The sequence below is a fragment of the Epinephelus fuscoguttatus genome, linkage group LG16, assembly GCF_011397635.1.
Source record: "Epinephelus fuscoguttatus linkage group LG16, E.fuscoguttatus.final_Chr_v1".
Lineage (NCBI taxonomy): Eukaryota > Metazoa > Chordata > Actinopteri > Perciformes > Serranidae > Epinephelus > Epinephelus fuscoguttatus.
Genome location: NC_064767.1, coordinates 8,794,835 through 8,817,231, shown reverse-complemented (window position 1 = coordinate 8,817,231; position 22,397 = coordinate 8,794,835). Strand labels below are relative to the sequence as shown.

The 22,397-nt window shown below is 41.2% G+C and overlaps 1 protein-coding gene across 2 annotated transcripts in view; it reads right to left on the bottom strand.

Moving 5' to 3' along the window:
* Positions 1-849: 849 nt before the first annotated feature.
* anapc1 (anaphase promoting complex subunit 1) overlaps positions 850-22,397 on the bottom strand; it is a 68,040-nt gene continuing 46,492 nt past the window's right edge. For both annotated transcript variants that reach the window (XM_049600116.1, XM_049600117.1), the window contains exons 44-53: positions 18,272-18,358; positions 17,740-17,857; positions 12,226-12,303; positions 11,980-12,047; positions 11,641-11,779; positions 10,897-10,983; positions 7,743-7,838; positions 6,804-6,993; positions 3,603-3,734; positions 850-2,100 (exon numbers count right to left, since the gene is read on the bottom strand). In XM_049600116.1, coding sequence (XP_049456073.1) covers positions 1,964-2,100; positions 3,603-3,734; positions 6,804-6,993; positions 7,743-7,838; positions 10,897-10,983; positions 11,641-11,779; positions 11,980-12,047; positions 12,226-12,303; positions 17,740-17,857; positions 18,272-18,358 — 1,132 coding nt within the window. In that variant the 3' untranslated portion in view covers positions 850-1,963. The remainder of the gene's footprint in view (positions 2,101-3,602; positions 3,735-6,803; positions 6,994-7,742; positions 7,839-10,896; positions 10,984-11,640; positions 11,780-11,979; positions 12,048-12,225; positions 12,304-17,739; positions 17,858-18,271; positions 18,359-22,397) is intronic.

Below are 22,397 nucleotides of genomic sequence, written 5' to 3'. Positions count from 1 at the left end.
TAACTGAAACAGTCTTTCAGTTTTTTACTCTTTCAAAGACCAAACTTGATTTCTGAACAAAACATTAGGACAGATTTGTCTTGTGGTAGGCAAACTGATCTCAGGTTGGTGTTCTAACATTGTAAAAATAATCACCACAAAGGTGAAGAATACAACATGCACGTCTCGTGATATTCGCACTAGGTTAATTTAATTCAAGATTAACAACAGAATGTACTGGACGCCCTCTTGACTGTATAGGGTTGAGATTAAAGGTGACCCTGGGTGCTGGAAGTGCCCTGATGAAGGTACATTAATCCATGTCCTATGGGATCACCCTGAAGTACATGACTTTTGGACATCAGTTGTATTTCTGTTGGGGTACTCTTTTCTTTTCCTGTTTTACTTTTACTTTACTTGCACTTTTTACTTGTTTTATTTGTATATTTACAAGCATATTGTCTTTTTCTTAGTGTATGTCTTAAGTTTTCCCATGGCATGTTTCCCAAAAAACATAATCAAATGTTAATCTTAAAAAACACCACAAAGGCAGCATTACCGTGTGCTAATGTGGCAAGAGGTAAATGTGCTTATTACAGAGTGCATGTTGAATTTTGGACTCAGTTACCCCTTAATATATATAAATTCTGTTTCCTATTCAGTCCTTGCCTGCTGTAATGACACTTTCTGTCATTTTGAATTCTTCAATTATTGTTTTTATGAAATTGTACTTTTGTTGTATCACTTTGCAAGACAAAAAAAGTCAGTAAAATTGAACATTAGCAGCAGGCAGCTTTGGTCATAGGCCATGCAAGCTGATATCACACTTTCAGAGTTGTCACAGAGATTCACAAAGCAGTTTAAGAGGCATCATTTGGTTTATTTACTCATTAAGTGTAACATGGACACATACGCAAAGCCAGCTTTCTACCGGTAAGTGCAGGAGCTGAAGTTATATTCAATGTTATCTGCAGAGGATGTTGCTTTATTACAGAAGATTAGGGGAACTCCATTCATGCTGGGAACCACCCCAAACAGACCCACAGCATGTTTTGATGCTTGCCTCACTTCAAAAGAACTTCATATTGACCAAAGGGACACAACGCTAGCACCACAACATCTGTGCTAAATACACAAGACATGGCGGACAACGCTGTAAGAAGCCTGACCGGTTTCAGCTTAGAAGAATACAGCAAAACAGAAAAGAGAGTGCAGTTTTGTTCAATGAGCAGCAAGGCCTCGGCTGGTCAGAAAATAAAATGACATCCAGGAAATGCCCTTGCTGTGAGAAAGATTTTCTTGAAAGTGGTGGAAATCCTCTGAGTAAAAACAGAAGCGAAAACACAGGTGTCCTGATTACCACAAGAACTGACTGAGCCTTATGGAAACTACCAAGACACAGAATAAATCACAGTATTCATGAATTGTGTAGGTGCTTTTCCATTTTATTGTCTCGCCTCTGCCTTCTTGTCCTCACAAGACAGTGGACTGGACTCAGGAGAACTCCCACAGGCAGACATTGGTACGACTACAGCCGAATCCAGTCCTTTCTGTCTTTGTTTGGCGGTTAAGAAAGTTGTCTTCCGCTGGACTTAGTAGTAAACATCAAAAAAGTCTCCATGCTGGATTTATTGTACCACAGAAATGGCACTTGTGCTGCATCATTACTGCAGCCTAGACTTTCTTTATGCTGTAAAAAAACAACCTAAATAGAAATATTATATTACAAAACTCTAATATTAGTTATTAGTGGCTGAAAATGAAACAACGTCTGTAATTTCCAAACTGTTCTTCTCGGAAACAGAGATGCAGTATGACAGAAAACCTGTTTTGGTCACATTTCGTCCCACTCACTGCACACATCCGCAGGTGTTATAGGTAGAAAGCAGTCATCTGTCTTATCCGTGCTCGCAGTGGGAACGTAAGGCTATGAACTGCATCTCTGAGAGGTTACTAGCCAGTTGACTAGTACTGGGCATCAGGATCAAAATGCTTGCATAGGGACGCCCAGCAGTGTCTGTGCTCCGGAGCCCAGCAGGACGGGAACCAGCCTCAACAGGTCTCTGAGAGGGATGCGCAACTGGCTGCTGCGTGACAGTAAATCCCCGAGTGAGCTGCAGCCTGCAGGTAGAGAGGACAGACCTTCAGATGAGTCCAACATCACTGTTAAGAGTCATTTTCTTACGTAGTTTATTTGTAGTTGTTCTGCATAAATAGGATGTTGAGATGGGACTGGGTTTCACCTCTCATCCAAGAGGCTTCGCCAGTACCTCGGTTCTGAAGAAGCATCTTGGACAAGAGGTGAAACGTTTTCTCTTCAAGAAACTCAAGCAAGTCCAGGTTGTCTACGATACAGCACTTAAAATGTAAAAATACTCTGTCACAAATTGATGCATTCGACATCCAGATAGGACATTATTAGGTTATTAAAGGAGATGCAACAATGTGAAAGCAGAATTTTACTGTTGTAGCTGCAAAAGTTGGAGCTAGTTTGAACTACTTTATCAGGTACTCAGCAGTCAAGTTAAATCAGGGAGATGATAAATAAAATGATAAAATAACCACAAAACAAATCACTTTTTGGGACTTTTTTTGTGCCACATTGAATAATCTTTATCTCTGAGCCTCAAACAGTTATTCAAATAAAACCATCTGAGAAGTTTAGAGAGCAAATGTCTCTTTGTTAAACAGTTAAGACACCACTTTTGTTAATATGGGGTCACAGGCCAGAAAAGGTTGGGATCAAGTGGTAAACAGAGTGCAATAAAAACTACAATATTTCCCTCTGAAATGTAGTGAAGTAGAAGAATAAAGTAGCTAAAATGGATGAAGTCAAGTAAAGCACAAGTACCTTTAAAAACTGCACTGAAGAACAGGACTTACATAGCCTGGTTCCAGACCATAGACCCCGCCCACTCAACTGAGTAGGCGTGCATCTCTGGTCTGGCATACTTCAATAAATTTGCGATTTATCTCGTCCAAACGCTGGATGGACCAATGAACGCCGGGGGTCTAGCGATTAGCCAATCAGCACCACACTGATGTCAAGCTGTACGCCGGTGGGTAACTGGTGAGGATAGCAACAATGGCGACCGCTACAGATCCTACAGACCACATAGACGATGCTATCGAGGTATTTCGCCGCTACTCACGTTAATGGAGGACCAAATTAAGGAAGCTGCTAAACTGGATTTAACAGCGATACAGCTGGGCGTGCACGACGACGGAGACATTTTAAACGGGCAATGCCCGCTTGTTTTCAGCATCCCCGAGGCATGGATACTAATGACATCAGATTCTGGGTGAGTCGTTGATCTCTACTGATTGGTTAGGGAAAAAAATCAATTTCCCTCCCCCTTGTAAATCGCCTTCAATGGAAGCCATGTCAGACTGAAGGTTCTGGGAGCTTCAGTCTGACACTCAGGCTAGGACTTACATAAAGGCAGTATGTCATATTTCTCAACTCAGTGAGTCTATCGCAGTGACATTTTAACGCTACACAAGGGAGCAGCACATGCATTCCTGCTGCTATGTGTATGAACGATGTGCTGGGTGTTTACTTGCAAATGTGAGTGCACACAGGTTAAGCTGTCCAGTTTGGTGAGGACATGTGTTTGTCTTACCCTCCAGCTGTGTGTGTGTGTTCCTGAGGCAGGGGATGGAGCGGTACACCAAGAAGCAGGCTAACATGATGGACTGGGCATCCTTAGGGAGGGCCTCGCCCCTCATGTAGGATCTCAACACTGAGCTGTTGTCTAGGAGGGAAAACACAGGAAGCGTTGGTGTATTTTGAAATTGTTTTGTCATTAAAATACATGTAGTTCTTTTCACGAGCCAACTGGAAAGTTTGGAGAGAAACTATGAAACTGAAATTAATCAAAACAAAAGACGTAACTAAAACAGACATCATCATCATTTGTAAAATTCTATCTACTAAAACTTATCTAGAAACTACATCTCTTTCGATAATGTTCCCTGCTTGCAATAGACTTTTAGTAATTCATAAAAGAAAGATAAATGGCACTGAGGAGTAGAGGAGTGGAAACAAGAATCCTAAAAAATAACAAGGATAAATCTAGAGACATATTTCATTCATGGGTGAGTTCCAGAGAACAGAGACATTCCTGATGCCTGAGGTCAAGTTAGTTTGGTTTTCCTCTGAAATGTTCGCCAGAGCCAAAAGGCTTCACAAAATATGAAAGCGAAGGCATGTTTGTAATGTTTACATGGTCACAGTCTCGTCCAACGACTTCACCTGTTTCCCACGCCTCTCTACGTGCATGTATTACTGTAAGTGTTCACGTGTGTGCGCGCAAGTAAGTAATGGAATGTGTTTGACTGTATACAGTCTGTCAGACCGATTAATGTGCTACACCCTGTGCAGGAAATCAAGCTGAGACACATCCCGCCTGTCAAACACTCAACCATGACACTGCTGCCAATCACAGCCAAAAAAATATTTTGTCTCATGTAGCTGAGGTAAAAATGACGTAAAGACGTGATGCTTCTTAAACATGTTCAGTGTTCAGTGAAGTTTGCAAATATCATCTCTGCCATTTTATTGTATGCTCAAGGACCTCTCATGTTTGCAGTGCTTTACAGCTTTTGAAACATCTGTTGATAATGTTATACTTTGCAGATCTTCAGCCAGCTTTGTATCATAAGAATGTGGGGTAGTATTTGTAAATAAACAGTGATAAACTTCCCTCTGTTGTGGCAGAAGTGAACAGAGTGAAACGATCAAAATGTCTTTTGCGTAATTTAATAAAGTGATAGAACACGATAATGAGAGTTATAACAGAGTCAGTCTATTTCAACTGAAAAGTCAGAGCTCTGACACCTGGAATGTCCTCTGAAGGTCTGACAAACTATCACAGATTCAGTCACATAATATAATTAAAACTTCGAAGTGCACAGCAAAGGGAGGCAAAGGGAGGCCTCCAGTTAACTGATAACTGTCATGAGAACAGCTGCAACGCAAGCTTCTCACATACAAATGAAAACTCCCCAAGGACACTGTTTACTTCAGGTACAAAGAAGCCTTGTACAGAGAAGGAAGCAGGATATTACATGTCTATATATTGGTAAAGATTAATTTTGCTCCTACACTCTGCATCTTACCTGTGGCCAGATGTCCCTGCTCTCTTCTCAGCTCAAATGCACTTGATGACATGTTCGTGGATCTACGCTGGCTCTAGGGCTGATGCTCGAACTACAAATTGATCTTCCACATTTTCGCCACCACAGACATGAAGAGTATAGAAGTAGTTCGAGTGAGAGGCCCACCCCTCTTTCTCTCTCTCAAACGCACAAACCTCTGATCATATAACACCAATTTCAAAAGTATTTGCATCTACTGCATATAAAGCCCAATTTATTAAAAGACCCTCTGTCCAGCAGTGACACACTTCCTTAAATGGCAGGTGGGGACTGCAAGCGATAACCCAAATCACATCAGCGAGGCTAAAAACCTGTCCATTGCAGGTCACATTTTGGTCTTTGTTGCGGATCAAAAACTGACATCCATAAAAAAAAAGTCTGGTCTTGTTTTTAACCAGGACACCTGCAGATTAGTCTCGCTCACCAGACCTTTCTCAAGAAAAGAAAGGTCTGGCTGGGCCGACTCTCACTTTAAGATTGGAGAAAAAAACGCCACGGCTGCTTGGATTTCTTCCAACCAATCACAATCGTTCTGGGCGGTGCCACAGCCAGGGGAAACAGGTTTTGGTGTAACACGCCCACAAAAATATCGCCTACAGAACGCGAACCATGGCAGAAAAATGGCTACATCCCCGCAAGATCAAACACCGCAGAAGTTAGTGAGAGGCTGATCTATGCAGCGAATTTCCGCCCACTCAGACTACCTGCAGATTGATTCTATACCCAGTGTGTTCTGATCCACTAAAGCTGGGCATGATAGAAGATAAATAGATGCCTATTTTTGTGAACTTTGCTGCCATCTTGACTGTAGAGAAGCTGTAAGGGTCAGCTGAGTGAGATTCAACTCTTTTTTGTGAGGGGAGAGGGAGGAAGGGAAAGGTTTAGTGACCACTGTGGCAGAGGTTTGTCTCCATATAGTCTTGCACACGCTGGACACAGAGTCTGTCCTGCACTCCCTGTTCTGCACCAACATGACACACCTGGCAGAGATCTGCACTCTACTGAGTGCATTTCTCTAGTTCATCATTAAATGAGAAGCTACACAGGAATAATAGGGCTGCTGATGTGAGGCTTTGCTTATTATGTCAGTACCAGGAAAACAGGAGGAAATTTTGGAGGGCACTGGTTGCTGCTTTGAGATGACGTTACTGGTTCAGAGTACTGTTTATTTTTTCTCTCAAATGACCACCTACATTGTCTTTAAACTGCATTTACACCTGATTCAAAGGGTTAACAGAAATCCTGCCTTATATATATTCTGGGGGTAGGTTCTGATGTAGTTGAGTGTCATTTCATGTCGATATCACCACTGCAACACTAAAGAGGTGTATCATTAGTGTTCAAGCTATATTGGGCTTTATCATATTTGCCACAGTAACCATGTTTACATTCTTTCATTCACTGAACATGGGCCTATTTCCGACTGGTCGCTATATTTCCGCTGTTTCATTCACTGTATTGGAGAGAGGGGGTTGTGGTGGGAAGGTCTGTAGTAAAAATGGCTTTGCTAGATGCGTGTTAATGAAAAGCAGGAGATTACTGAGCCCTTTATCAGCGTGCTTCATGTTGTCTTCACTCTACTGATCTGACTTCCTATCCACTCACACACTCCTCCATCCATCTATTCATCCATCCATCCATCCGTCCCGCTCATCCCTCCTCACCTTTGAGCCAGCTGTCCAGCGCCACATCCACCATGTTCTTCATCACGGGCAGGAACTCGGAGGTGAGCAGTGCATCGTGACGATTGGTGGGACCCTGAAGCACCCTGCTGTCCCACAACTCCACCACCAGGCGCATCTGCCACAGAGGGAAGGTCTGCAGCAGGTCATCCCGACGCAGAGAACCCACCGCCTGAAAGACAACGGCGGGGACACAGGTTAACACACCAGTGCATGGACAGAATGGATTTCTGTCTGTGCCAGTGACTTTAAGTTAACATCTGTTAGTGTGTCTGTCACTGTGACCCACAATTATTCATAACACCTTTCTCTGCACAGGTTCACAAACACAATTACATGCATGTCCTCCGCAGCAGCAGTCATGCAATACATGTATTTCGTTCTTGCTGAATGTAAGTATAAGCAGTTCTGTAATGCTGAGTGCTCAGCAGAGAAACCAAGCACTCAGCATAACAGCATAATACATGTCTATATACATATATATATGTATACGACAGCTATACATTTCCTTCGTATAGCTTCCTGGGATCATAACAGCTATACATAGATAGACGTATAGCTGTTATAGCAACAGGTAAACACATTAACAACCACAGCCATCAGACTCACCTACTAACAAATGCTCAGAGGGGAACAATTATATCCTGTTATCCACAAATTGCACATGGTTCACATTTTTCCAATCATTCTCCAAAGCATAGAAGTTGTTTAATTGATTTCACGTGATTTCACTGAAGAATGAAAATCAATTTGGAGACACAAACTTGAAATAAGATACCTATCAAAGTGAACCCTGCCAGGCCTGGTCATGTAACTGCACTAAAAATGCTGCAACAAAGACAAGTAAGATTTAGGAGGAACAATTTATCAGCATCAGCACACAACTCAGTGTGTCTATGTATGTGCACGTGTGTGTGTTACCTGCTCAATAGCGATATATGTGGGCAGCATCTCTGGACATTCCTGGGTCACACATTCATACAGCATAGCCGAGAACAACACGAGAGTATCATCCCTCTGCAAACACAACACAGACAAAGTGAGACAGTGTTCAAGAGATTGGTGCATACATTATATAATCTCTAAAATTACAGACAGTCTCAGGATATGAAGATGGGTTCATGACAGCAGAGAAACCTGAAAACACCAAGCTCATTTAGGTTTGTTTAGCAGCTACGGTTTAGCAATTTACTCAAGAATCCTCCCTTTTTCTGCTGCTTGGTTTGATGTGTTGCAGTTTAAGTTTTGGATTATGATCAATTTTTTTCAGATTCATGTTTTTCTAAATTTTGCATTCCCACATCGATGATGGTGAAGTTAAGAAACTTTTTGCACTTCTCCATTTGAGCACATTCAACATGTTCGTCAGATGGAGACCTGATGGTGAATTTGCATGCAAGCATCCTGGTTTAATTTCTTCCTGATCTGCACATGAGAGTTCCTGTTTCCTCTAGTTTTTTGCATTTAGATGTAAACACTCCTTGTACACCAGCAAGTGCATTCATGTTTGTGCTTTTCTAAACAGCATTATACACAAACTGAATGACTTTCAAATGACCTTGAAGGTTTTGTGAATGAAATTCAAGGACTCAAAATTGCTGTGTCATTAAATTCAAGTACAGAGAGAAATTTTCTTCCATTTTACTGTTTAAGCTGAAACACGTGACCCCTGTGCAATCCATCCAATTAAGCGGAGCAGCCTCTTTACTCAGACAAAAGGAGTCAAGTGATTAATACGCAGATTGAGCGTCGGTCATGACAATCCACTGTAGAAAATCTATTTTTACTCTGTGCCACATGTGCTTTACAAATAAAGTTACCTTGTCTTTAAAGCAGAGGGAAGTGCTGCTCTCAGCGTGCCACATTTTAAGTCTCTGAAACTATTTTCTCGAACATCTTTCTGCTATGAGCGATGGGATCCTACACGCACACAATATGAGAACCGTTCTGGGTATTTCACATGAAAAATGTATGTATTTGTGATTTTAAAACCATATTTCCAGGGGATTTAAGGCAGCTGCACATCAGAGAAGTTTTCTCCATTAATCTCGTTTACAGATCTGTTTTTTTGGCATTCTGAGTTGAAGTCATGCTTGACCGTCTTTCTCACATTATTTCCCAGATCTCTATCAAGACCACAGGCATCGCTGAACCTTGGAAACTTGTTGGATAATGCAGACAAATGTTTCAAGTTGTCAGTTCATTTAACACAATCTATCACATAAAAATACAGGAACACAGACAGATTGTCTGGTCAACACGTCTTATTTGCTTTTACTTTTAATGAATCTCTACTAAAAGACAAAGTGGAATTTTGGAAAATCATTCTGCACTCTGTGATGTGAGGTCTTAATTACAGACATATTCAGTGTTTTTGCATGCATTTGGATATTTTAATAGGCAAGCTAAAGACATAATTTATCAAGAGCTGATACATGAGAACAGCCTTGACTTTGGTATATGATGCTTTTGGCAAGAACTCCTCTTCCTTTTTGTTTGCACTTATGTCTAAATTTAATATTCCAAACATTTGTTTTTTCACATAGCTGCAACTGGATATGCGGATGCTTCTAAACTCACCATCCTGAAGAAGACGTGACTCAGGATACACAATATTAGCAGGGATGCGGGATGAATACAAATATGTTCATTTTGTTTTTGACAAAAACAACAAACATGTGTGGGTGTTTTCCCTCACCGGCTGGGAGGGAAGCATTTGGAGCCAGGTTTCAACAGAGCGGAGAGTTTCTGTAGTGATAGCCAGACCAACCACACACTAACTCAAAACTAATGTCGAGCAAAGTGTGAATTAGAGCTTCATTTCCATCTCGGCGCTGGTAAAACGTTCAATGACCTTTTCGGGACTTTCCATAATTAAAGTCAGAGCACCTCCAGGAGAGAAGAACTTGACTCCTTCCTGGTTTGTTAATGCTTTTCTAAATGGGGGAATGTTTCCACTATAATAGGACTGAAGCTGTAAATCAGGCTATTAAATACATGTTACCAGCATTGTAAAATTGATACGCTCGGACTCGGAGAAAATTTACCAAACTTCCCAATGATGTTTTTCCAGAAATCTCAGAGTGAGATAAAGCACCAGCTGATCATTAGGTCTTAGCTTAGTGATAACATAAACTGTTACTGAGTGGACATTTACACATCACTACATTAAAACAAGTTGCACCACACAAACTAACTCTGACGTAGAGACTAATTATTGCCAACAGCTGCACCAACTAATTGCCAGCAGCAGCTGTTATGTAACTGAGTCAACTGACAGCGCTGATGACAGCTTGCTAAATACAGAGCCTGTTGAAATAAGAGAGGAATATGTAAAATGTAAGACGGCTGACACATGTGATCTGACATTTGATTAAACTATTGATTAATAAAGATGTAAAGTGAGAAATATTACACTACATTTCACCAAAATAATCAAAATACTTACAATTACCAAACAACTTAAATGGTTTGGTTGGTGTAATTGAAAATTTACAACATATTTTAACATACATGATTACCATTAACTCTGAAACAATTTTTCCATGTTTGTATGGATGAATAAAACAAAGCAAGAGCTACATTAATCGAGGACTGACAGTTCATCTTCACTGACATCAACCACCCCCTAAATTTGCTGCATTGCTACAGATGTTTCTTGACAACCAATTAACACATCACTGAAGTCCTTACTTGCTCGGATTCCTTAAGTTGTAATGGTGCAACCTATTTTGTAAAACATTCATTTGAAACTAGCTGGCAGTTACTAGAAATTCAGGATGTTTTACATCATAATTTAGGGACGGATTTATGAATAGCTGCTGTAGCACAGTCCCGAGGAGCATGTATACTAAGCTGTATTACATTCAGGTTTCTTGAAAAAATAAACACTTAAAGCTCAAAATTTAAGCTGGGATGATGAAAACATGGTTTAATACATTGTTTTAGACTGGTTTGACGAGTGAAACCAGCCACAGGCTCGCTCAGGAAAGTAAAATGACTGCAAGGGCATGTAAATAAGAGGCAAAACTGACTTCAGAGTTCTCCCACAGCTATTTCTGCATGATAAACTCACGTCTTTGATTTCCTCAGATGTTTTACAGAAGAACTCTGCAAAAGAGACCAAAGCAGGCTCTGAGGTGAAGGTAGAGATGGCTTCAGGCTGCAGGAACACACAAGAAAAATTATTAACAAGAACCAAGACATGAAAGAATTATAGAGAATGAAGGAAGGATATGAGGGTACAAGGAGATGCGGTCAAGAGACGAAGGTAAGATGACTGCATAAGAAGAAAAGGGGGAAGGGGAAAAGGGACAGCGAGGATGGCAGAATAAATAATGTGTGCTTTGTTTTGTTCCCCTCCGGACCTGCGGGTCTATTGACAGTGTACACTGAGGCCGTCAGGAAACCAGTAATAGTCTGTCAACCACACAGCTGCCTGCCAGACAACCTGCCAAGGCTGAACACAACCAGCCACCAGGGAGGAGATCTATTCAATTCCTTGCTCGTCTATTTATAGCCAATTGGTGCAGACGTATTTCCTAAATGTGCTGGCGTGCCTCACACCCAGCTATTGAGGAAAATGTTATTAAAGGCAAAAGTACAACACTGTCAAAAGATACACTGCAAATTTGGTTCTATTGTTTTCTCTGAACATTTCCAGAATTAAGTTTTAATAATGAAGAACTGAGAACATACATGATAATAAATTATATTTCCCTACTAGATCACCATCAGATTACTCTACAGAAGCTTAATGGACTTCAAACACCCATGAAATGGGTGTTGTTTGGTATGTGCGACAGCTCCATGTGTTTACCTTGAAGGCTCTGACTCCAGAGCTGCGGTGGTTGACGGTGGAGGCCAGCAGGCTCTTCCAGCCCTGAGGGTCATCTTTGTAAGGCAGCTGGCCAGCTCGGAGTTTCACATACAACACTCCATCTCTGGACAGGATGGACCTGAGGGAGATGTACAAACGACAGAGAGGTTGTCCTTTAAATCTGTCAACCAGTGAGTCAATACTCGAACCCCCCCGATTCCACTACTCAATCTGTAGCACAAAAAGGTAACGGCGGATTCCAATTATTTTCACACACTGTTTATTTAGTGATTTCATCTGAGTGATGAAACAAGTTTTAACAGATTACCCAGTACTTACTTTAGATGATGTGTTTCTTTGCTGAGGTCTACGGACAGTTCCCAGTATCGGGGCCCCTTCACCTTTACCTGCAATAAATAAATAAACACAAATTAAAAGATTAAAGGATTAAGATATCAGGGCTTGCTTAATTTCAGTCATTTGGGCAATATAATCACTGTGTTAATCCTCAGCAGAGAGCAAGCTTCACTGAACGGTCTAGTATCCACTGGACTACAAAGTCCAGAAGCTGTGAAGTGTTCTCACCCGTTTGAGAAGGTGCAGCTCAGGAAGCATGGTGGGAGCCATCAACTCTACCGTCGTCTCATCGTACCACCTGGTCTCCTGAAACAGAAAATGGCATCATGACATCAAACACAATAACAAAGGGTCACACCTTAAAGCTTAACTGTAAGATCTGTAAACACACTGGAGCTACATCAAAGTGCACTGATACTCAGTATTGCTGCATATTATATTGCTTCACTCATGCAGCAATTAAACAGCTTACTCTAATTACATATAATGTTACCAAGAAGAAGAAATACAGACTACCACAGCCCCTAACACAAACTTCACTAATTCCCAGAAAATAATCCGAGTTTGCATACGCCATTAAATTGTTGAAAACAAAACTGTATATATGATACAGTCTAAAGTTATGTGTGTAATTTGTAAACCTATATAAAAAATACAGCAGTTACTGAAGGCTATGTATTCATGTGATATATTTATATGATGTATATCCATCCAGCCATCCATAACATTTTCAATCGCTTATCCGAAGCTGAGTCGTGGGGGCAGCAGGCTAAGCAAAATATTTCAGACATCCCTCTCCCCAGCAACGCTTTTCAGCTCCTCCTGGGGGACCTCGAGGCCTTCCCAGGCCAGATGAGATATGTAATCCCTCTAGCGTGTTCTGGGTCTGCTCCAGGGCCTCCCACCAGTTGGACGTGCCCGGAACACCTTTAAAGGGAGGCGCCTGTTGAAATATAATGTTATTCTTATGGGCTGCACTATAATAATATATATTATATTAATTTATTGGGGGAAAAACATTTACAAGGAACAATGTTTTCTGCTGGATGTGAACGGTATGATTTTGGTGGCATCCTGTGCGAATGTGGTCCAGTGTCCACACAGCTGTGATGTGTAGTTTTGTATTTCAGACCTGCTCCCAGCCCCGTCTGTAGTGTTGCACAAAGAATGCCGAAAGCTGACTCCCGAGGGACGGTGCTCCCCAAATACTCAAACGTATTTTCTCTTATTTTTTATGTAGGCTTTCTCAAACATTTGCATTTAAAAAAATAATTTTGTTTATTAGGCTCTCATACAGCACAAAACATGTATGAATGTTTGAATTTCTTTCACACAAGGGGCGACATAATCACTGATGATGTTCTCAGTGTCAAGCTGAGCTTTCTGCTGTGAATTAAATTGAAGTGAGGAATCCTGTCAGAGGTGGTCGCCTCTGTGGACAACAACCTTCATCCTTAACCTTCTACCATCCTTGAAACGTGGAAATACTGTAGCTTAAATCCACTGTGGGGTTGTGGCCGGCAATGTCCCTGGTTCTCGTCTACACAGGGACCTTTGTTGCACATCTCTCTACCTCGTTTCTATTTGTGATAAAACGACACAGAAATACCCCTGGAAATACTTCTAAAATTCCACCAGGTTATGGAAGCCTTCAGTACAGTACTACACACATTAGCTGCATTGCAGAGCGTCATGATTTAATGCTGCGGCCCACACCTGACATGTCATATAAATCCAAGTGGTAGTCAAGGCACAGTAGCACAGGAGCAAATGTGATGAAATTGTCCTCTACAAGATTTCTCCAGGAGATCCGGCATTAACACATGAAAACCTCCAGTTACAAGCCATCTTGCTTCTATAAAACTCTACCACTTACCCTTCTGTTGGATGTGCACACTTTTACTCTTCACAGTGTTTCCCACTTTCTATAAAAGGTCTCACATTGTGCTTTAGTAGACAGCCACAATAATAGCCTATTGTTTACTGAAAGCTTTAAAGAACAATTTTGAAACACATAATTTCTCTTTCAAATGACTCCTTGCAAAATCAGTAAGGCTTGAAATCATTATGCTCAATGAAAAACCAAAGCTACAAACAATGCTCACAGTGCTGAAGAAAGGCATGACTTCTGAAACAGCCACATCTACACAGAGCAGGAACAAAGCCTCACTGAGGGATATTTAGAAATTACTGATCCTGTAATTCAGGAGCTATTTACTGCATCTCTAAAGATACAATTACAGTATTGCAACAATGGCTGTCCAGTATACATGTTTAAAAAATCTGGGGCACTCCAGATAGACTGGAGTAGAATAATAGCTGCGTAAATATGGCACACTGGAAGAACATCTGCAGTCATTCTCATCTAAGCATCTAATTTTCTGGTTAAACATTTTGATGGATGGATGTTTTTTTTAAACTTTGTGTTTTTGGGGCATCAGAACAAGGTGCCAGTGTATGTCTGCTTCCTGCTTCACATGAAAATGGTTGTGACAGAGCACACGTATTCCCAATGACATAACTGTGGCCAAAAGGAATGGGCACACTCTAGTCTTGTGCAAGATTCGGTCACGCAAAACCCGGAAGTCTGAACCACTGCGGACTGCGCCACAGTGGCTCCTCTCCAGAACTGGCAGAACAAAGAGGAAACAGAACTCCTTGTGGGTTTCACTGGATTTGAAAAGCTTTAAACAGTTTGTTCTCAGCAATCCCAACCAGTTTTAGCGACTTTTCCAACCACAGCATCACTGCATCAGCAGCCAACAAGCAAAAACAGCTGAAGCAGAGGTTAATGGATGGACAAATGCACCTTTAAAACCTATCAACACCTCAGCTGGTTGAACTTAGGTTGTGACATCGGGTGACCAAGCTTCAATGTCAGGAAAATGTCCAATGCCAAAGTCAATTTGACTTTAACACCGATGACAGATGATGTCGATGTTTTATTGGTTTTAAAGTTGTGGTGTTAAGTAAGCAAAATCCAAGGTATTCCAAACGTCTCGTGCCGACATCATCTTGACATAGAATAACAACATTTAAAACATCATAATGTTAACGTCTACATAACGTGAAAATACTGTCAACCAATTTTCACTCCGACCAAAATTAAACATCTGTCCACTGTAAGACTTCAGCGTCTTTCTGACGTCATATTGACGTCTGGTGCCAGCTGGGGCTTTTTCTGAGCATGACGTCAGGAGGGCTTTTAAGCATGTCAACACCAAAAAAGCAGCAGGACCAGATGGTATCAGTTGGCAGGTCCTCAAAATATGTGCTTACCAACTAGCACTGGTGGTCACATTGATATTCAACCTGTCACTGGCTCAGTCTGTCATACCCATGTGCTTCAAGAAGTCCACCATCATTCCTGTGCCCAAGAAAACATGACCAACCTGTCTGAATAGCTACTGCCCAGTGGCACACCTGTGTACTGATGGAGTGCGTTGATCAGCTGGCTAAGGGTTACATGTGCCCGTCACTACCTTGCACACTGGACCCACACTTCCTCCACACCACCCTGTCTCATCTGGACAAGAAAGGGAGCTATGCAAGACTGCTGCTCATGTTTAACACCATGTGCAGCCACTTTAGATTCCAATGCCATTATTAAGTTTGCTAATGACACAGCTGTGATGGGCCTGATCCAAGATAACAATGAAAAGGACGACCTAAAGGAAATAGAGAACTTGACCTGCCCGTATCTGGGAAACAACCTACTCCTAAATGTCAGAAAAACTGACGATAGAGGAGTTTGGGAAGAAGCAGGGAAGGAACTACGCCACCCTAGGTATTAACATGTCCTCGCTGGAGAGGGTGGACAGCTTCAAGTTCCTTCATGTCCACATCACTGATGGTCTGACCCGTGCGCTGCATACTGACTCAGTGGTGAGAAAGACAAGGCAGTGACTGTTTCACCTTAGATGCTTAGGGAATTTCTGGATATCCCCTCAAATACTGAGGAATTTCTACTCCTGTGCCACTGAGAGCATCCTGACAGTAAACACTGCCTCGTAGAGAAACAGCACCGAACAGAGCAGCAAGGCTGTGCAAAGAGTGGTTTGTTCAGCTGAACACACAACAGACGTTGCTCTACCCTGCCTAGAGGATGTTTACACCAAGTGATGCAAGAATGAGGCCAGGAGATTCATTAAAGATCCCAAACACCCGGATAACTGCCTTTTCTCCCTGAGGTCGGAAGGAAGGTACCGGATACACCAGGCCAGCATTGAGAGGCTCAGGAAGAGCTTCTTCCCTCAGGCCACAAGGGACCTAAATCAGGTCAGTGCCTAAGACTGACCAATCTTGTATTCAATATCACAGTCTTTCTGTAACGCACAAATTGAAGGAACTGACGGCATCAAAGAGCTCAAAGAATCGACCTGGCTTGCAAATTCCCCAGATCCCAATTACAGACTCCAAGAATCCACCTCCAACGCCCCAGTCCCAATCATCATAGGACATTCCCTTAGGTCCTATGTCCAGCCTCGACGGGTCAGAGCCAAGTATGATCTAAGAAGTGTCCAACATGGATTGGGGGTACCTCTGGGGTACCGGCATGTCCCACAGATGTCCGATCAAACTGGGATCTTAAAAATCTGGAGGCCAGGTTGATGCCTTCAGGTCTCATTCCTTGGGCTAACCCGAAACAGTTCTCGCAGGGTTGAAGTCAAGTCGAGTTGCACCCACATGAATGCCAGGACCGAAGGAGAGAATTGCATTGTTACAAGATGATCAGTGTTATTCCCTTCACCCACCAGTGCAAACTGCATAAATAATCATTTCATGTTTGTTATATCTCATGTATATTTGCGTGTTTTTAGGGACTCCAGGAAAACAAGCAACCACTGACTAAAAATTGGAATTAAAATGCAGAAAATTACTGCACTCAAAATGCCCAGCAGTCAAGCATAAATGTGACTGAGATGCCACCAATATAGCTGTTTTTACAGTGATAGAAAAATGTTTTTTTTTTTTTTAACCTCATCAGTGGTTAGATAAGTGGTTGTGAGTAGTGAGCTGGCCCTGGGTGAATGGTGTGAGCAAGCTGCACAAATTACACCTCAAGTGTCTGAACTGTGAGTTTGAGGAAGCCCTCCCGCTGACAGCAGTAACGCTGACGAAAAGAAAACCTGAACGTGTTAGCTTGGCGGACAGCAATGACCTAAAACCAGCACATATTGCATGTCACAGCTTGTGCTAGTGTTCACGCTTGTCATGGGGAAGTGCAGCATGGGACAAATTTAAAAGCACATGTGACGCAGAGTGAGAGAGCATGAGAGGGAGGAAGTGCATGATATAATACAGGAAAAAAAGTACAAACTGTACTTATGGTTTTGGGGCATGCTCTATTAAACAGATTAAAAGGTAAAAAGAGTATAAAGGCTTAAAGTTTTTATGGTATCTTTTTATTGTTATTTTTTCTGTCCTATCTTTATGTTCTTAACTTTTGCGGTACTTTGCCTTTATTTCTATTTCTTTATAATATATTTAATTTATGTTTAATGTATGCATCAAACAGCAAAGCAAATTCCTTGTAAAAGAAAACCTACTTCACAACAAATCTCATTCTGTTTTTGATTTACACCATTTTAAAGACAAACTACGCAACAGCCTCTACACTAAAGCAGTGTCGGGACAAGTGCCATGCTCAAGGGAAGGGCAGCTCAAGAGTGATGGGAGCTTCTTCTGTATTCACAGTTTTGTGCCTACCTCTGTCAGCCTGACCAGCCTTGATGAACTTACCTTGTAGGTGACTTCTAAGAGGGCGTAGCAAGGCTTCAGGGAGTCCACGTCCACGGGGACCAGCAGGCGTGGCTCTGCAGCAAGCACAGCTAGGTGCCGTAGGGCCTGCAGGTGGTAGCTGCAGCAACAAGAGCAGCATCAACATACAACTTTAGATTACAGTCGACAGATCAAATATATAATCTATTAATAAAATAAAGACAGACAGACATTAATACATTCTGACAGAAAAAGGCATGTTATTGTTCTTCTGTATAATGACGTTCAACAGAACAACTGTTGACTGTAGCTACATTGTTTATGTATTAATTGCTTTATCTTCATATTATGTTTAGGTTAATTTAACACAAGAATAATGTATCCCAAAACCCATGATCCACTTTAAGGATTTTCATTTATCTAGATCCCATGGAGCAGTAGGCAGGTTTAATGTGCCATGATGGTGTAAATGTTATCTTAAACGTGGCTTAGGCATTTAAAAGCACTATTTAATTAAAGTCTTGTTATCAAAGTGTATGTTTGTCAGTCTTACCGGTTGTCAGTGCTGTGAGCAGGGAAGTGTGGGTACAGAGCGCACAGCAGAGCAGCAATGGCTGAATTGGAGGTGCTCAGGGTGTACCTAACAGAATCAGACATCACAAATACTGAAAATAGATTCCCTTCTCTCACTTGCATGCACACACCATTAAACTCTCACCGGTTGCCACAAACAACAGCAAAGTGTGCACTAAAATTGCCCATGTGTTGCAACAGTCGACAACTGACACACACACAGTGGCAGGCATTTAAAGTACAGTCGGGACAGAATAAAAACAACAAAATTGCAGTTTTCACAATCACAACAAATACAACAATGGCTTTCTCCTGCACTTACAACATAACACAAATCACAGCCAACATTGCACAAGTTTTGAAAGGCACACTGCTTTAAATAAAACACATTTCTTTTAAAAAAAACCCTTTCCATTAGTGAAACCAGGTGTGTTGAAATCTAGTTAACGTCATCACATGCCATGACAGAGCCTCTTAAACATAATAGCTGGCAGTTAAATGTGCGCTTTGACTAATGGAGTCATTGTAATAAAGTTGGATTCAGATAATAAAGGCTGTTTGTACATGGAAGGTTACTTGTAAGAGGACTTAATAACAGTCAGCTGAGGTGAAGGATGCTGCTCTTCATTTAAATGGCGGCTTGGGGCATGTTTAAGAGCCTCGTTACATTTTTTCCCCTCAAGTTTACAATTAAATGCTAAAATAGAGACTCACAGTGTGTTAAAGGTGAAGATAAACAGCAGTTTTTAGAGTGAATCTGGTCCAAATTCACCAGCAGTGAGGAATGAATAATAGAGTGATGCTAAACTGACAATTTTGATGGTTGGAAGAGTAAAAAATTAATTAAATAATAAATGCTTCTGTCATCTTTACACTGCTAATACACTGATATCTAGCTGTTGACATTTTGAAAATTAAAATTGCCAATCGTTTCAAAATAGTTTAAGGCTGAAGACAGGACATCTGACTAAATTTCTGGCATCACAATGAACTGAATGTGTAGAATCACAAACAAGCAGCATCTTTTAGTAGTCACCTCATGTATAAAAAAAGTAGAGAAAAAAGTATTTGACTACACTTTGATTTACCAGACCTTCTGTTAAAGGTTTCCTCCTACTAGTGGTTCTCAAATTGAGGGTCGGGATCCCCCTAGAGGACCCACAAATGAGTCACAGGATCAAAGTTGAAACAAATAGTCGGTTGACAGACAATTCATCTGCATTTGTTTTAATAATCAATACCGCGTCACTTTTACCTAGTTTCAGATTCGCAATCCTGAGAATTTGATGCTTTTAAACTGAACATCTTAGGGCTCTGGACTATAAACATGACACTTTGAACACATCATGTTGGGCTGTTGGAAAATGTGGTAGCCATTTTTCACAAATTCTGACATTTTATAGACCAAAAGAATCATAGTTGCAGCACTACAACAGGATGATTATAGGTATAAGAAAGAAAAGTATACAGCACTTTTCTGTTACACAAAATTAGACAAGACTTTTTCCTACTTTCTTGTGAAGCACTGGATACTTTTACCTCCTCCTGCTTATAAAAATCCTTCAATGTAAACATCCTGAAAAGGAGAAATCATCTTTTCAACTAGCCGCACAACCATTAACTTATCACAAGGGGTTGCAAGTAGATATTGATATGTTCTAAGCTCAAAAGTTTGAGAAAACTGCTCCACTCTCTTCACCAAATACGGTTAAATATTTGCTGCTTCCATAAAGCACACTGGTCAAATAGTGAGGGCTCTACGGTCTCATCTTTTGTACCAATATTATCACAGATTTCCCTTGACTTTTAAATGAAATCTGCAGTTTCACAACTTTCAAACAGACAAACTGCAACGTTAGAAACTTCCTGCTTTCAGGGTTAGGTCCGCTGCCGCTGTGATGACAGAACAATGGAGCCATTAAAAGGAGGATTTCTGGCGAACAACCAGTTGTTCTGAGTCACTCATTTTAAATGCTGTCCTCATCATTTCCAGCGTCTAATGTGTGGCCTTCCAGCATGTGCAGAAAAAAAACGTGTATCTGTTTTACTATTTCTACCCATATGGATGTGTAAAGTTATACTATATTAGTAAGAGTGGGGAAGTTTGCGCTGTAAATTTGACCCACACTTCTAGTGGGCAGCATGCAGGGACCAACTCCAGTTCTGAGGGCAGTGTTCTGGTGAAAGGCAATGACAGAAGTATTTATAATTCCTCACATGTTAGTGTTTGGTTTAGAAGGAAACCAGATAACTCACAGGAAACCAATGCGAATATGGAAAGGACAGGCAAAGTTCCTGATACAGCTCTACAGGCTGCTGTAGCTATCATTAGGTCTACATGCCATGTGTTACTTTGGGTGGATAAACTTAACTTTCACTTCAGTTTCCTGCGAAAAAAACTGAATAAACGGGAAGAGAAACTAACTGAGCAAACAGAAAGACAGAGGGAGGGTAAGACAAAGGAAAAAAAAAATCAAACAGAAACCCACATGACAGAGTGGCGGTAATGGGGAAAAACAGGTGAGAAAATGAATGAAAAAAAAAAATAGAATGACAGGGATGGAGCGATATAAAGTGTGTAGAAAACAAATATGAATACAAAATTTTCAGTGCAAACGGGTGAGAGACTGAATGACAGACAAGCAGAGGGAGAGAATGAAGGAAATGCAACAATGACATGGCATGAGTCTGCTCACCGGCATGAACTTTAACCTTCGCAGACCCACGGCAACACACTCATAATAATAGACACTACGGTGCATGACATTCAAACCGAGTGGCTGCTGCTGCGTGGGCTTTCAACTGGCAGATCTAAATTAAAACACGATCCAAATAAACTCAAAAGGTTCATCTGATTATGGCTGCAGGTGTGGAAACATTTGCAACATGTAATGAGAGTGGGAGCCGTTGTTTCTCTTGAAAATACGCAGGCCAAGGTCAGTGGTTGGAGGAACCTGGTTTGAGTGTGTGTGTGTGTGTGTGTGTGTGTGTGTGTGTGTGTGTGTGTGTAAATGTCATTCATTATGCACAAGGCAGCACTCAAAACAGGCTTGTGTGTATTTGAATGGCTAAACCCACATGGCATACCTAGTCCTTCCCAGAAACAACAGCCCCAAATCTGGTAAGTGTGTTTCTGTGTGTGCAATTTGGGTTTCACTGGCATACAGCAATTCAGGTGTGTTTTGAAAGGCTACACTTAAAACATAATTAACCTTGGTGTCTACATCAGAGAATCATGAGTCAAAATCCAAAGTGTGTGTGTGCCTGTATTTTAACTACTCTGACTCATGTCAGTGAGGTTTGGATGTTTTAAAATGATTACCCTCTAACTTCTTCTTGTGCATGTACTATATGCTTGCAAGTATTTTACATGTGCACAAGTCTCCTCCACGCCTGCCATGTCCTCAACTGAAGGTTCACAGTGGCCTGTTTGGTATTTTCCCTATAATCAACAAATCTCATTAGAGGACCAACTCAAAGAAGGAATTGATCTAAGAAGCCTTTCTCACCAAAGTCTGACATATTCTATTCCTCTGTGTCATAGGCCTTCATGTTGTCCACAAACTGGTACAAACAGATGAGCCACATTGTTGCACTGGGTGACATGTTCCTTTATCAATGTGAGCACTGGTGTAATTTATTTTCAGTCCATCTTGCACACACAGTCCTGCTGCCATATAAAATCCCTTGAGCACCAAATTGATATTAATCTACAGCTGAAACAGTCCCTAACAAATGTTGTATTTTTTAAGTATAGTTGACTAAAAACTATAGTGCCCAGATGTTTTAGGAAATTATTGAGCATCTTTTAAAAAAAAAAAGAATGAAAGTATATATTTATGAGACATTTCTACCATTGTATCTCGTCAGTAAGAACCAATGGCCTGAAGCTGAGTGCCACAGACATGGTGGAGCAGTCAGTTTTAGATTTTTTATGGGATTTCATGAGAAGAAGAAAAATATAGAACAGCAGCCAAACATTTCTGCATTCCTGTCTACATATATAACATTCGGGGTGAGAAACTGCCCAGTAAAAGTTGCAGTAAAAGTTACAACAGCAGATCTTCTGATTGGTGGACGACCCACAATACCTCTGAGCCACAGCT